The sequence below is a fragment of the Cavia porcellus genome, unplaced genomic scaffold (genome assembly GCF_034190915.1).
Source record: "Cavia porcellus strain 051 isolate PalLab524CR breed Dunkin Hartley unplaced genomic scaffold, mCavPor4.1 scaffold_22, whole genome shotgun sequence".
Taxonomy (NCBI): Eukaryota; Metazoa; Chordata; class Mammalia; order Rodentia; family Caviidae; genus Cavia; species Cavia porcellus.
Window position 1 is genome coordinate 30,725,225 of NW_026947505.1, and position 14,960 is coordinate 30,740,184.

At 38.2% G+C, this 14,960-nt stretch overlaps 1 protein-coding gene across 9 annotated transcripts in view; it reads right to left on the reverse strand.

Annotated features, from left to right (window-relative positions):
• The window catches only part of Map7 (microtubule associated protein 7), a 168,198-nt gene that overhangs the window by 22,278 nt on the left and 130,960 nt on the right, over nucleotides 1–14,960 (reverse strand). For 4 of the 9 annotated variants that reach the window (XM_063233001.1, XM_063232999.1, XM_063233002.1 and 1 more), the window contains 3 exons: nucleotides 14,711–14,821; nucleotides 9,624–9,737; nucleotides 5,428–5,576 (listed from right to left, as the gene is read on the reverse strand). In XM_063233001.1, the coding sequence (XP_063089071.1) occupies nucleotides 5,428–5,576; nucleotides 9,624–9,737; nucleotides 14,711–14,821 (374 nt within the window). The remainder of the gene's footprint in view (nucleotides 1–5,427; nucleotides 5,577–9,623; nucleotides 9,738–14,710; nucleotides 14,822–14,960) is intronic. The other 5 variants (XM_063233000.1, XM_063233003.1, XM_063233005.1 and 2 more) reach the window with 3 other exon arrangements.

Below are 14,960 nucleotides of genomic sequence, written 5' to 3' on the forward strand. Positions count from 1 at the left end.
TCCCTTCTAATTGCTTCTCTCCATCTTCCTTAGTAGTGCCCTGGTTGATTGACAGGACCAAAGGTGGGGAAAAATCATCAAAGTGTCAGATAATACTCACTGTCTCTCTAGAGTGTCTAAACAGAAGGATGCAGAGGGCAGGAGAGAGCATCACAAAGTGGGTGCTGGTTCTACCTCATCTCCTGGTGCGTGGCCACCCTGTGTCTCTGATGCCAGAAGGCAGGAGGTGGGGCCATCATATGAGACCCTCCAGTTTGGTATATAAGTTGGCAATTATGCCTCGGGTAGGTCAGTTCCCAGGATGGTAGGCCCAGGGCTTCTCCTGAGGGAATTTACAGTTAAAGAACGAACCTGAATAGTCTTTTTGGATTATTTCTTGAAATATTTCAATTTGGTTGAAATCAAATCAAAGAGATAACTGACTGGGAAGAGCAATTTATGAGTGGAGAGCTGGAGGAAGACTTTCTTCATCTGTGCTTTAATGAGATGGGGACCAGGGACCTGGGGGACGTAGCCCAGTGGTAGACTGGGTAGCATATGTGAGGCCCTGTGTTTGATCCTCACTCCCAGAAACACACGAGACATGAATAATGGAATGGCTCTGCATAAGAGAGACAGTCAGCATTTTATCAAAGTGCCAATTACTTCTTAGTCTCCTAAAAGAAATGATCTCCTTTAATCACCTAGCGGCTGGGACAAAGGGGGAGAAATGATTTGGGAAAACACTTGGTACTTGAGATAACACCACCCAAGCAGGTGGGATTTTCTTTTATCTTCTATGTCCATTCTCTGCTCTTAAATCCACTACCTGTTTGGGCAGCACACAGGTAAAGGCACTCCTGATTCTCATCTTGACCTGAGTTAATGTCCTGCAGTCTGTACAGTCCCCTTTCCTTTTTAACATTATCCAAAAGGCTGAGGGAAACTTTACAATTTCAGAAAAGAATGAGAAAGCTGACAGCCTCATACATCTTGCTTTTTAATATAAAAAAAACCTGTATTACTCAAAGACCAGCACACAGACCAATAGCACAGAATAGAGAGCCAAGAAATAAGTACTTGTGTATTTGATAAAATCCTAAAATCACTCAAAGAGAAAAGAACATCCCTTCAATAAATACTGCTGGAAAACCTGGGTATCTGCAAGAAAAAAAGAAACTAGAACTTTTTCTTATTTAACACACAAAAATAAACTCAAAGTCAGTTAAAGACCTTATAAAAATATATGAATTAAAACTACAAAGCTTCTGTAGAAAAGAGGTGGTAAATTTCATATCACTAGATTTAGTGTTTGTTTGTTAGAGTAACAAAAGCCAACCAGACAAAAAAATAGACAAATGGAACAACACCAAACTTAAAAATTCCTATGCATCAAAAAACATAATCACTCTTAGAAGCTGAGGCAGGAGGAACACAAGCTCAAATCCAGCCTGGGCAATCAGTGACTTAATGAGATTCTGTCTCAAAACAAAAATTAGAAATGGGCTGGAGATGCAGTTCGGTGCAAAGGCCCAGGGTTCAGCTTTTAGGATGGCAAAAAAGAACAAGAAAAAGACGGGACATAGAAACAGCCTATGAAATAGGAAAAATATGTGCAAGTCAAACAGAAGAGGATAATGTTCAGAAAGAATGACTCCTATACTTCAAAAACTAGTAACTTGATTAAAAAATAAGTGAAAGACATTAAGAAACATTTCCCCTCATGTGATGCACAGACTGACAACAAGCTGTGAAAAGCTTTCAGCCTCACTGTGTGCTAGAGAAATGCAAGTCAAAACCACAGTGAATGGAGTCATTTTGAAGAACATGGTACACAGTGTATTAACTATTGTTATTCTCTATTTTGCAGTGAAATAAACAAGTCTCACATTAGGAAATATCACATTGTCTCTCTAGTGTAAAAATAATAAGAACTGACAGAATAACGGGATCCAAAAATTATAATGGACAGTGTAAAAGTGGAGGGGAAGGAAGGTGCTCCAAAGGATAAAAGGGCATGTACAGTGTGTAAGACAGATGACCATATTACTAAATTTCTATTAGATCACTGAACAGAAAAGATTGCACTGTCAATGTTTTTGAGTGCCTAGCCACTTTATGCTTTGATTTTGTAACTTTAACAACTATTGTTAAGATGACAATATGTAATGCATTGGCTAGCAATTTTATGATGTTAATTTTTTTTGAATTCTACTTTCTTCTCATTTTTTTCTATTTTGTTTTTTGAATTTTCTTTTCTTTCAATAAAAATTTTTTAAAAAAAGAAAAAAATTTTTGATTTTTTTGTAGATGAGCACTTATTTCTATTTTCTTTATCAATATCTACTTGTATTACATTAAAATTTAAAAAATAAAACCAAAGTCCCTGGGATGATTCAAGACGGAAAGGTTTTCTTTTCAGAAAATCCAGTTTGAAAAATTATGTATCTAAATTTTAAAGGGGTTTTTAAAACTTATATTGTGCACAAAGTAAATAAAAATTGATGTATTTGAATACTTGCTAGCTAAATTATAAAACTTAAAAACCATGAGTTTTAGGCATCATAAAGTGATGTGAAACATTCTCGTTAAAAATAAATTTTCATATTGTATCTTTAATTGTGTATCATGGAGAAATGAGAACCCCTTGTGCTTTGGTAGGAATGTAAAACAATATAGTGGTTCCTCAAAAAACTAAAGTACAGTTACCATATGACTCCGCAACCCCACTTATGGGTGCATATCCAAGAGAACTGAATGCAGTATCTCTAAGAGATATCTGTATACCAACGTTCATGCATAATAGCCAAGAAGTGGAAATAACCCAGATGTAACTCATCAGGTGAGTACAAAACCAAAATGTAATATATTCATACAATGGAGTATTATTCAACCTTAACATGAAGGAAAATGGCCAGTTTGGTGGTGCACACCTGTAATCCCAGCACTCTCACAAGTAAGGCAGGAGGATCTCAAATTTGAGCCCAGCCCGGGCAACTTAGTGAGACCTCATCTCAAAATAAAAAGTGAAAAAATAAAAAAGGGATGGGAATGTGGCTCACTGCTAATGTCCCAATTTCAATCCCCAGAGCCAATAAATAACAACCCCCCAAAAATAAAGGAAATTCTGACATACACGTAATAGGGATGAACGTGGACACTTTATGGTAAGTGAAATAAACCAGTCACAAAATTTTAATTATTTCATGAATCCACTTATATGAGTTATCTAAAGAAGTCACAGTCACAGAAACAGAAAGTAGAATGGTAGCTGAGGGGAAAGGATGGGGAGAGAGGAAGTGGTTCAGTGTACATAGAGGTTGAGCTGTGATTTTAAACGTCCTGGAGACTGACTGTGTTACAGTGTGAATGTACTTGCCACTGAACTTAAAAATAACTTTTTTAAAACTACAAACATATTACTGCTGTCGTTATTGTTTGGAGAGAGCCTAAGATTGTTCTCCTCCAGCCTTCTGAGTGCTGGATTACAAGTGTGTGCCATGACATCTAGCTAAAGTTTTTAAAATTGAAAAATTCAGCATGGCCTAGTGGTCCAGGCCTGTAACCCTAGCACTCTGGGAGGCTGAGGCAGGAGGATAGCAACTTAGAGTCTAGTCTGAGCAACTCAGCAAGTCTCTTCCTCAGAATAAAAAACGGACTGACAACATGGTTCAGTGCGAAGGCCCTGAGCTCAATCTGTAGTATTAAAAAGAAATCAGTGTGTCCGTGTCATCTGCCACTTTTCGAGTGCTCACTGTAGACAGTCACTACTGATTTCCACAGCCCAGCTCTGGGACTCGTATTCTGGTATTAGGGATATATCCAAAGATTCGGCTTCTAGAGGCGAAGAGTAACTGACCATGCAAAGAAAGAAGAGGGCATTAAAAGGCAAATAACACTAACGACAAAGCCTGGGGTGCGGGATAACAGGCCCCTCTCATTTATTGTTAGCCCAGGGTCAGCCTTCCATTTCTCTCCAAGAAGTTCAATTTTTGTTTTTCTCTTAAACAAAATATTTTTCCTTTGATAAATGTTCTTCCCTGCCCAAGAAGCATCCAAAGATGATTTGCTTCACTATCATTTTTTTGGTGCATAGTGAGAATCTCTGTCACAGCCATAGGCTAATGAATTCAAATTTAGCAGAAGCTGCAGTGGTACACATCTGTAATCTTATTTGGCAGGTGGAGGCAGGAGAATCCCAAGTTTGAGGCCATCTCGGGCAACTCAGTGAAACCTTGTCTCAAAAACTAAAAAGGCCTTTGCAAGCAGGCAGTTGTGAGTTCAATACCCGGTACCGATAAAAAGGAAAAAGACAAAAAAAACCAACAACAACTAAAAAGGGCTGAGGATGTAGCTCGGTGGCAGACTAGCCTGGGATCAACCCCCAGTGCTGCAAAAACCCAAACTTTGAGACTACAAAATTAGTGACACCTCTGGCTTTGAGGACTGCAGACCTGATGAAGCTCGAAAGAAAACTGTCTGTAGCCAAAGCCAACAAGCTCTCTCACACCCTCGAATTATCCTTTAAGCAAAAATCCTTTTAAGCGCCATGAGCTTTACACATCAGAATTGCTCTTGGAAGGTAAAATTAAAAAGCAAAAAGCATTCTAGCCCTTCATTACAAGGTCCGCTATTATCATGGGAGACAGGCTATGAGACCTGGTGGATACGTGAGTCTTTTAGGACTAAAGTACAAGGTCCAAAGGCCATGGAACAACGTCTTCATCTTTCAACAGATGCAAAATAAACACACAGTTTAAAACAAAGATGAAGAAAGGTTCTTGGAGACGTACAAATTACCTCATTGCACCTACAGCATGATGATTAACATTAGCTCGGCTTCCTTGCCAGTAATAACAAGTACAAATTATATTTCTCACTTGCAGAACTTGAGTTTATAATTCAGCACAATAGCCTTTTAAAGACTGGTTATTTAGCAAACAACTCATGTTGTTAGAATACTTATTCCACTTTATTTTAAGGTGTGGGCTTTGACAGAGATTAGCTAAGAAGCAGGATAAAAATTCCTTATCTTGGTTTTTAGTGACCCACAGTTAGGAGTCTAGCCAGCTTCCGGCTTTGGTTGGGATAAAATATCAGGTAGCACTCTGGGCTCACTTCCACTGCCAAGGCCAGCAGGGTTTCTTGCTTTCAAAAATTAAGTTATTCTGGAATTGCACTTATTTGTAAGAGGTCCCTGGAGGATAAGCCAGCCATTCCTGTATGCTTGAAACAGTTTGCATCTTCAAGTTCAAATTTGTAGGAAGAGCAAAACCCCTAATTTGAGAAGAAATGTGTATGTGGGGTGGAGGGAGCACTGTCCAGTGAGCTTGATTCGTGATGGGTGGCATGGTGGGCGTGTGGCCGCCTTGTCTCACATCACACCGTACCTCGGGGCAGTGTCCACTCTGACCCAGGCTTGCCAGGTTGCTCCCAACTGCTACTCACCGTGGTGCCATGAACAGTCCTCCTGCGCGCAGAGCCCTCGGGCGGTGTTACAAAGAATTTTGGTCGATCCACTGGATTTCTAGAGTGTGCAGCTTTGTAGGGCATGATGATGGGGCTGCAAGATGCTGAACGAGGACAAATGGGGATAACTAGGGTGCAGATGATTGGTTTTACACACAAGAGTGCCAGAGGAGCAGTTGAAGAAAGCCAAAAGCAGGTTCAGGAAAAGGAGCAAAGCAGAGATAGAGAGAAAAGTAGGAAGAAGATGTTATTACCTAAAGGTGCCCAGAACCATCACGCTCAACTCTCCTCACATCCTGTGAGTCTGTGATGTGTCCAAAAGGAAGGCATGTCCAAGTAAAAAATCCGGAATATAATGCTAGCTATTTAAACACTGATTGAAGATACAGATGTAATCCAATAGTTATGGAGAGCAATGGTCTTACATCCCTACAAAACAATAGTCCTGGTAAAATGCTACATCGCCAAATGAGATAATTTGTCTATGAGGACTAGTTTATAACCAGATTTTTCCTACTTAGCTTTAAGATGTTATACAAGGTGGAAAGAGAGGAAGCGTGCAGGCAAGCAAGATATATAATCACTATTCAAGAGTCAAGTTCAACAGCCAGTGGGGGAAAACAGCAAGCACAGTTTTCTAATGTCAAATGACCAAGTCTTACCAGGTGTTAAGACTTGTTACAAGCATAAGAAATAATTTCCAGAAAAGAATCTTGCAAATCTATTTTTAAAGGCAAACCAAAGCATGCTTCTGGGTTTTCCCAAAAGCCAAGGCACTTGATAATTCAAAGCAGCAGCAGTAGAACATATGGGAAATGGGCTGTAACTACTTAAAATGTGAAAAGAACATAAATATATTAGGATTGCTAAAAATAAGTTTGAACCATAAATAGCTGTTACAGTGTTACTCAAAATGGGATTTTTTTTTTTTTTTTTTGGAAGATCCATATAGGGTCTGGTGTGGTGGCACATGTCAATCTTGGCACTTGGGAGGCTGGAAGGGGAGGAGCATTTGAGTCCAGGAGTCTGAGACCAGTGTGGGGAATACAGTGAGACCCCATGTTTAAAAAAAAAGAAAAGAAAGAAGTAACCCATATAGTTTCTGACCATTCACCTTCAAAGGAACACTATCATTGATTTGTTTATTCCGATCCTCGATGAATTAAAACAAACTGATGTAACTGGAAAGGCATAAAAGGTATGGACACTACGGTATTAAGGTCCATTCTCAGATGTCATTCAGGGATCTTGCTTTCCAGCAAAAATAAGATAATTAAATAAGACTACTGAAAGTAATACTATACATTTAGACCAGGTTATAAAATGAGTTTACCTAACGCTAGCCACTACAATAACACTTTAGACAGATTATTATTTTAGGAAAATGTAATAGCATTAATAAATTAAATAGTCAAAAATTCAGAATTACATATCTAGCTTCAAATATTTAATTATTATTTTGGCTTACTCTATGTCTGTTGATTAGACATCTTCTTTTGGGTGGGGAGTTTCGGGGATCAAACCCAGGGCTTTGCGCTCTCTAGGTAAGTGCTCTACCACTGAACTGCACTCCCATCCCTAAAACACATCTTTACTAATGTGTTCGCCTTCGTACAATGCCTCATAGCATCTTTTGGTTACCACTAAATAGTTAGGACAGTCAGATGGGATACTGCAATCCCTTTCCCCATTATTTTGAAACAGAACTGTATTTCTTTATGATAGACTAAAACATTCTGTATTTCCTCGTTTCAAAGAATATGTGTGTCTTACTTGGGAAATGACATAAAGCTTTACTTCTGACGTTTTCGGTAAGGGAAGGATTTGTATCATGAAGGAGAACCTCTTGTCATTTTGCTTGTTGTGATTATAAAGGAATCGATTTGAAAAAACCTTTTCTTAAGTACTATGACAAAGTGTTTGCATTTTTTAGACGAAGAAAGAGTTCATTAATACAAAATTCTTCCAAGTTGATTAAACACATTCAAGAAATAACATCCTGGCACAATGCCCTTCTGGGATTCAAGACCAGGAGGGGAGGCACACAGTGCCCAGGGCACAGCCAGAGCCCATTACCCTTGTTCAAGTATCAAGAGACCCTAGCAAATAGTCTTGCTCTGAGGCATGGGTCTGATGATAAAAAAGGAACGAAGCACAGACATACGATTTATTTTTCCATGGAAAATAATAATTTCAGGAGGTATCTGTGGAGCATTTCTTGAGACAATTCTGAATGTTTGCCAGTGGCATTTGAGAATAAGATGAAATCAGACACAGAATTAAAATGGAAAGACAAAAAAGAATAAAGAGAATACATGAAAAACCACAAGTGACTGAAAAAGTGTCTTCAAAAGACAACTGGAAGGCATAGTGACATATATAATTTCAAGCAGAAATGTTTGCAAAAACTGATATTTTTGCTTCATTAAACATAAGCTTTATCAAAGCAAAAGGTAACACCAGTCTAGGGAATGTATTCATAAAACAGGCAACTCAAATAAAGGCTATGACTGTTTCACATTAAAATAAATCAATGTATCAATTTGGGAAAAGGAAAACAGAAAAGTTGCAAAGAGCCAACTTGCAGATAAAAAGCACCTTGACTGAGCACAGCAAACAGGAGGGCGGGGAAGGCAGGCAAGTCACATGGTAGAAAATGAGGAAACGGTGTTGCAAGACTAGAGGAAGGGCGAAAGAACTGACAAAAGTTAGTGATGACAGAAAGAGCAAAGAAAGGCAACTATCAGTTTTGAAGTGGTCTTTGTGACATACAATGTGGAGGCTGGGGGGCACGGTGGCCACATATATGGAGGTCCTGCAGGGCAGGATGGACAAGCAGTCTGAAAGGTCCTTTGACATGAAGAGAAACTTCCATGACTTGCATGAAAGTATGAAATTCATAGGCAAAAAACTGGGCTATTTTAAGATAAACTATAGTTTTTCCTCCAGAAAAATCTCAGATGTAGTGTGAGAGTTTGGACAGAAACTCCTTTACAGAAAGCAGAGAAGACTGTGGCTCGGCTAGCTGATTGCATCACTGGACACCAAGTGTCACTCGGGGTGCTGAGGAGAGGATGGGGGAGCATGTTTCAGATCCACTTCACAGTTTCCTAAGAGGCTCTGTTAAGTCATTTATTGTCACTACACTTGGTTTCCTTGACAACAAGGCGGGAATGCCCATACTTGCTCTCTTGACTGACCTCCAAGGGTACTGTGAGAAGTAGTGTGATACTCATTAGCTCACTGGGCACTGTAGATAAAAGACACCATAAAACCACCAAGAATTCCTATTTGTGCAGCAAGCTAACAAACATGAGGAGGCTTGCAGAGGCAATGGGAACTTTTCAAAGACTATATGCAATTTTCTAAGTACCAAAGATGAGGGCTGCTAGACCGGTTACATACATGCACCAACTGTGCCCTACGAGATTTCGGAAATCTAAATCTATTTAACAGAAGAGAAATATTACTGAAACTCTTATGTGGACTTTTCTTACCAACTAGATATAGGCTGTACACTAACTTCTCATTAACTCAGCCATTTGGATTATTCTAGTGTGTGTTACAACTCAAAAAGTAGGTAATAATGACATACCAGCTGGTAGTAGCTATGTTTACATGTTTCCAATGAAAGTAGTAAGTACACTGTAATCAACCTGCATGAGTCTTTACGGTTTTGTAAGGGTGCTGTTTCCAGATTCAAACAAAAGATGGCCCAAGGAGGAAAAGCAGTTAGCCCAAAGCCACACCAACAAACACTATGCTTAAAAAACAGGCGTGTGTCTTTTCTTTCCCATATATTGATACCAAGTATTAAATTATATCTACCTTCTGATCATCTGCTGAGATATAAGGGCAGAAAGAAAAGTAGAAAAGGGGTACTTTTTTCAGGTAACCTCATGAACAAACAGAGAACAACCTGAAGCCACCTGATCACAGGGAGGGGCTTAATCTGTCTGCCTGGTATGTGGGGTCCAGATAAAGCGCTAAGGTGGATACTAAGCAGAAACAGTGCCAGGAGCGTGGAACCAACACTAACAGATATTTCCACTGGAGCAGAAGGAAGCACACATCAGGAAAAACAGAGCAGGGAGTAGATGAGTACTGGCAGCACAGATATGCCCCCAAAAGGAAGGCTTTACCTCACCAGGAAAGTTCTACCTGGATGGCTTTACCTGCATCTCCAGATAAGGCAGCTGTGCTTTTACTTCTAGCCAGGAACGAATGTGTGGGCGTCAGGAGTCTGTTAACAACGTTGCTCTCCCAGGGGCTGAGCTGCAGGCGGCGAGCTAAATGTCACCACATAAGGAAGATGTTAGCAGCAATCTTTCTAGGGTCAAGCGGGTACAGAACATCATACCTATCGCTTCCACAGGCCAGGTCTTCAAGAGACATCAGGCTCTCCAGAGAGGACAACTGGTCCCAGTTCAGGAGTCAGGACCCCTGTCCAAGGAGAGCAGCTATTCCGCAATGTTGCCTTTCTTCAGAATGTTAAACTTGTGGCAGGTGCTAAAGGAGTTTTAGTTGTGGATTTTGCTAGTCACATGCTTTTAGTGGTCAACAGGCCTTGAAATAGAAATCTCTCATCTGCAGATTTGGCATGTACTGGTAACTCCAGGGGTACCCATCTGAAGGGCAACTGGATGGGAATGGACTCATAGGACACACTTCAGCCAATGGGCTTCCTAAGTACCTTGAATAATATACCCATAAGAACCTTAAATAATAAACACCACCAAAAATGTTGGCCAGTTAATGGAATATTAGATTTAAAATAAAAGACAGACTGGGTCTCCATTAAACTATGGTAGAGCCCCATGAATTGCTATTTGGACAATTGGGAGAGATTAGATATAATAAAATGAAAAATTAATGCAAAGTTCTATATAGGATTCCTTTTGACCATTCTACTCTGTAAGCCAGATTCCTTCCTTTGACAACAATAGAAAAATCATGGCTGAGAATCAAGATTAAGGGGGAAGCAAGATTAAAATTAAGTACAAAAGCCAAAATCCTGATGATCTAGTGGAGGCCTAAAGAATCTGGATAATAAACTTAAAATAAGGAAGTGACATACGGTCCCAGATTGAACTGGAACCTGGCAAGACCAGGAGTAGGAAATGCATTCAAATGATAAATTAATCACTTTGCTTATTGCGAGCTTCCAGTGATGCCATGTGGATACACAGTAGGTGTTTCCAAAAAATACCAGTACTGAAGTTTGCATATTCCTGCAGATATCATTAAAGTGATCACATTCCCCTGCTTAGAATGCACTTCTAAGTCACTTATAAAAGTCTTTCAAACCATCTAAACCTGACAGGGCCACTTCTGTTCTGCTCCATAAATCTCAGATGCAAGTCCCTTTGCCCCTGGGGTGATTGTTCTTACATCAGTCTTATATATATTGTATTTAAAGTGACACTTAAATTTTAAGATTTAGTTTTACTTAATAAAAGCCTTGGATTTTTAAATACTGTTGCTTGGAAAATTATTTGCTTCCATTTGGAAGGAAGAGCCAACTTCCATTAGGTTCCTTAATTATTTAACTTAATTTTAAAAACGTGGCTATTTTGATCAACACTTGGTAAATTTAAGAATTAAGTGAATTATTCCTTAGATTTTATGTTTATGGGAGACTTTGTAGTTAAATATTGTGTGGCATTAAAATACTAGCAAAAAAAAAAAAAAAAAGGTGGTTATAAAAACTTCTGCAACAGTTCTGGTTAGTAGAAAGCACCATGAGTAAGCACTATCATGAACCAGGAGGGCAGTGTGACTGTGTGTAATATATGAGGATATAATCCAATCTCAAGTCAGAATACACTCCCAGAATAAAAAGTGGGGAAGGCTGGGGATTTAGCTCAGTGGCAAGGTCCTGACTTCAATCCTCAGTACCAAAAAACTAACTAACTAAATAAATAAATAAAAGTAGTGGGGAACGAGAGAGTAGGATTAATTGAAAATTGTTACCAGAACTGTATGTTCAACAGATAAGAGATGAAAGATGAATGTTCCTTTTTCCTAGAAAACTGTAGGATGACTGCAGTTTAGACAGCAGAGCATCAATTGAAAGAATAAGTCTTTTTTTTTGCTCTACCAAGAAGTTTAACTATTGTATTCCTAAGTCTTTAGGGCATCAACTACAGGCTTTGCTTCAAATGAAGATCATGACAAACTTACTTTAACATATATAAAGTAAATCCCTACACTGTGAATGTGTTCGTAAAATGTTTCTGCTTCTTCCTTTTTAATAACTAGTGCCCTAATAGAGAACAGAGACCTCTTCTGTAAGGTAACATTTTACTAAATGTTAGAAGAGGAGAGTTAGTTCATTGTTCTTTTCACCTACAGGGTGCTGATGTTAATTAAAGGGCTGACCAAGGAGATATAACACTCATGGAAATCTGTGGTACTGGTCCACTTAAATGAGGTGCAGACAACTGCTATGTGCCACTCAGATTAGAAGAGACAAATCTAAAGGCCATTAGAGGCCATGTGCATTAACGTACATGAGCAAAGTTGGTTTGGCAAACAGGCTGTCTGTATTACCACATTCCTTATGTGAGCATGAAATCACTGTTCAGTTTCAGGCAACAGGCACCAAGTAGAAATTAGGCAAATGTTGCCAGATTATGTTTTTCATTAGAAGAAGTAAGTCTCAATGTTATATGAAATCTCCCACATTGTGAATGCTGGCAATTAAATAAAACACAAAAAAGTAGCATTGCTCAGGCCAATTAGAAAAAAATCTCTGGGCAAAATTTAGCTTTCGGGGCTTTTCTGTGTTCCAATGTAGATTTGAGGAAAATAAATTGATTAATTTTAAGCAATGAGTAGGCAACTTTATTTTTATTCTTTTCAAACTATTGTTTGTTATTTGAAAAAACTGGTTAAGTGGGTAGCACAACAATAATGATACACCCTTTTAATGCAAAAATTTCCAGTAACAGCACTTTCTTTGTTGCAGCAATTATAGAAATCTTTAATAATTTGAGATTTCCTTCAATCCAGGTAATGTTAGTCCATGTAACACTAATATTTAAAACTGGTAGGGTACAGGCCAAAGGCTAGCTTCCATTACCTTTGAGGACCAGTGAAAGTACATCTAGGAGAATATGATGATATTTCAGTATATTTAATGACCAGAGAGGCTGACTGGACACATTCTAGCTATCATAGGACTGAGAAAAGTTCAATCTACGACTGATGTCCATACCCTCTTGCACAAATTGGTCTGCAAAGGAATCTAATTGAAAAATTAGTAAGAATGCTTTCTAATGGGATAATAAGATACAAATAACTTTTAAAAATATGTAACAAGAATTATATTTCTGAATTAAAGACATTCAAATTTAGAAGAATTTCTATTCTTATTAAGGCCTAAACCTCTTACTGTCCTATATTGTCCTACTGAGAGTTTTGCCTAAGTTTAAAAAACAAATGTTCTACATCATATGGGAGGCCACTTCTCAAATTCAGTGTTGTCCTTCTTGTCCTGTTAGCCCAGCTCAATATTCAGCCTTCTAGATCTGCACTGAGTTTAAGGGGCTGTCTTTGGCCACCGCCATAAACTAATTAAAGAACTTCCCTTGTCCCTGGTGTCCTAATTACTTTTAACTTATCCAAGGGAAGAATGCACTGCACCAGCCCATGGAGGGACACACAGGAAGGTAAGAATTGCAGGTTCAGGGCACAGCCATGTGTCTAAGAGCTGTCATTCTGGGTTCTAATTCCCCTTTTGCAGTCACTAGCCTGTGGGTCCTTAGGTCAGGCCTCAACTTCTGAAGGACTCTATTACCTTAAGTGGAGTAGATAATTCATCCAACATATCTGTCTCAGTCCTAAGACCATATTACATTAAGAAATTGATACAGACAGCTTAGCATTGTCATCCCACACAGACATGGATAGGACACTGTCCAGTTTACTGCTGTACTTCCATCCTCACCCTGATTTCCGCTCTGGGACTGTAGGGGACACTAAGCAAGGTTTAACTTGACAGTTCTATAGAATTCTAGTGCTTTGCTTGAGGTTCACAAAAGTACAAAATTAAAGTGGTGATAAAGTGATTCAAAGATAAGGTGAATAGAAAACTGTAATATTGACATTCACATACATATTTTATGTTAGGACTAGGTTTCAAAATAAAGGATATTTATGAAAAAAGTTTAATTAGCAATACTTTAACATGAAAGGTCCCTAACTTGACTACATATCAGTAATATAGGTAAAGTAAGTTGGAATTATTTTGGGTTAAAAAGCAAGAGTAGGAAGTTATTAAGTCAGTTACTGCTTTATGAGATTAGCTATAAAATAACATTCACACTCATATAATATTATATAGTACAATGACACCATAATATTTTTATACAATATAAATATACAAATACACATACTTAACATGCACACATTACATTCTTTTTGAAGATTATAAACACTGAAACTTTCCCAGTTTCTTAATAAAGTAACCACAATTTGTTACTTTTAATGAGCATGTGCTTTTATATTGCACAATAATTCTTTGGTTTTATTTAAAATCATCTTAGACAAGTAGCTTATTTTATCTCAAAAGCTTAATGTTCCTTTTATTTGTAAAATAAAACTTTATTTATACGTAACTTAACATTCATGTACTGTAAATCCACAGGATAAATAAAACTCAGAACTCAAGATGTCAACTGGAAGACTGATTATTAAATTTTTCAGGAGCTGCAAGGATATTCTTAAAGTTAAGTCAAATCCTTCAAGAGTATATGAATGGACACCAAAAACCCAATCATACACATGAAATGTAGCAAGAAATGTTCAGTTGAATGAGAAATAAATTGACAAAATGAAATTTACCAACATGAATCATGTAAAGTTCTCTTTGGAAAGTCAGAGCCTGAAATTCTCAAGATACAGATGAAAAGCCACAGACAATATGATTGAAGTAAAAGAAATGTTCACAATAAAGAATTTTGCATTTTGGTAGATAAGTGGGTGATTTCTGGAGCTGTAAACTCATTTACTAAAAGGTTGAGAGAAGCACCGCTTTCATCACTGCTAAATGCAATCATTCGGTCACGTTCTAAAATGAGAAATGTTGTCGCAAGGAAAATGCTGCTCAGCCGTTTACTTTTTTACTCTGAAGTTTTTTTCTTCCTATTTAAGAAATGTAGGGAAAGCAACTTCAGATGCTTATTATCATCTGTAGACATCCCGAAAAAAAAAGCATTAAATAAATAACAGAACACTTTTGTTTTCCTTTTGACTGTACCTCTATCTGGAGAATTTAGCAAAGTTGCAGATGAGGAGGAGAGCCGCTTGCTAATGACGGGATCAACATGTTTCGAAAGATTCATGGTGGAAACTGACCGCCTGTCTGGATCTAAAACAAATGAAGATAATGCTAATTGACAGCCAGCATGCAGGAGTGCAGTTTTCTAGTTCACTGATGGAAGGAAAAACTAGGATTGGATGCTTTCAGCTCTATTTCTAGATCTTTCACAATAGCACAGTTTTCTAAG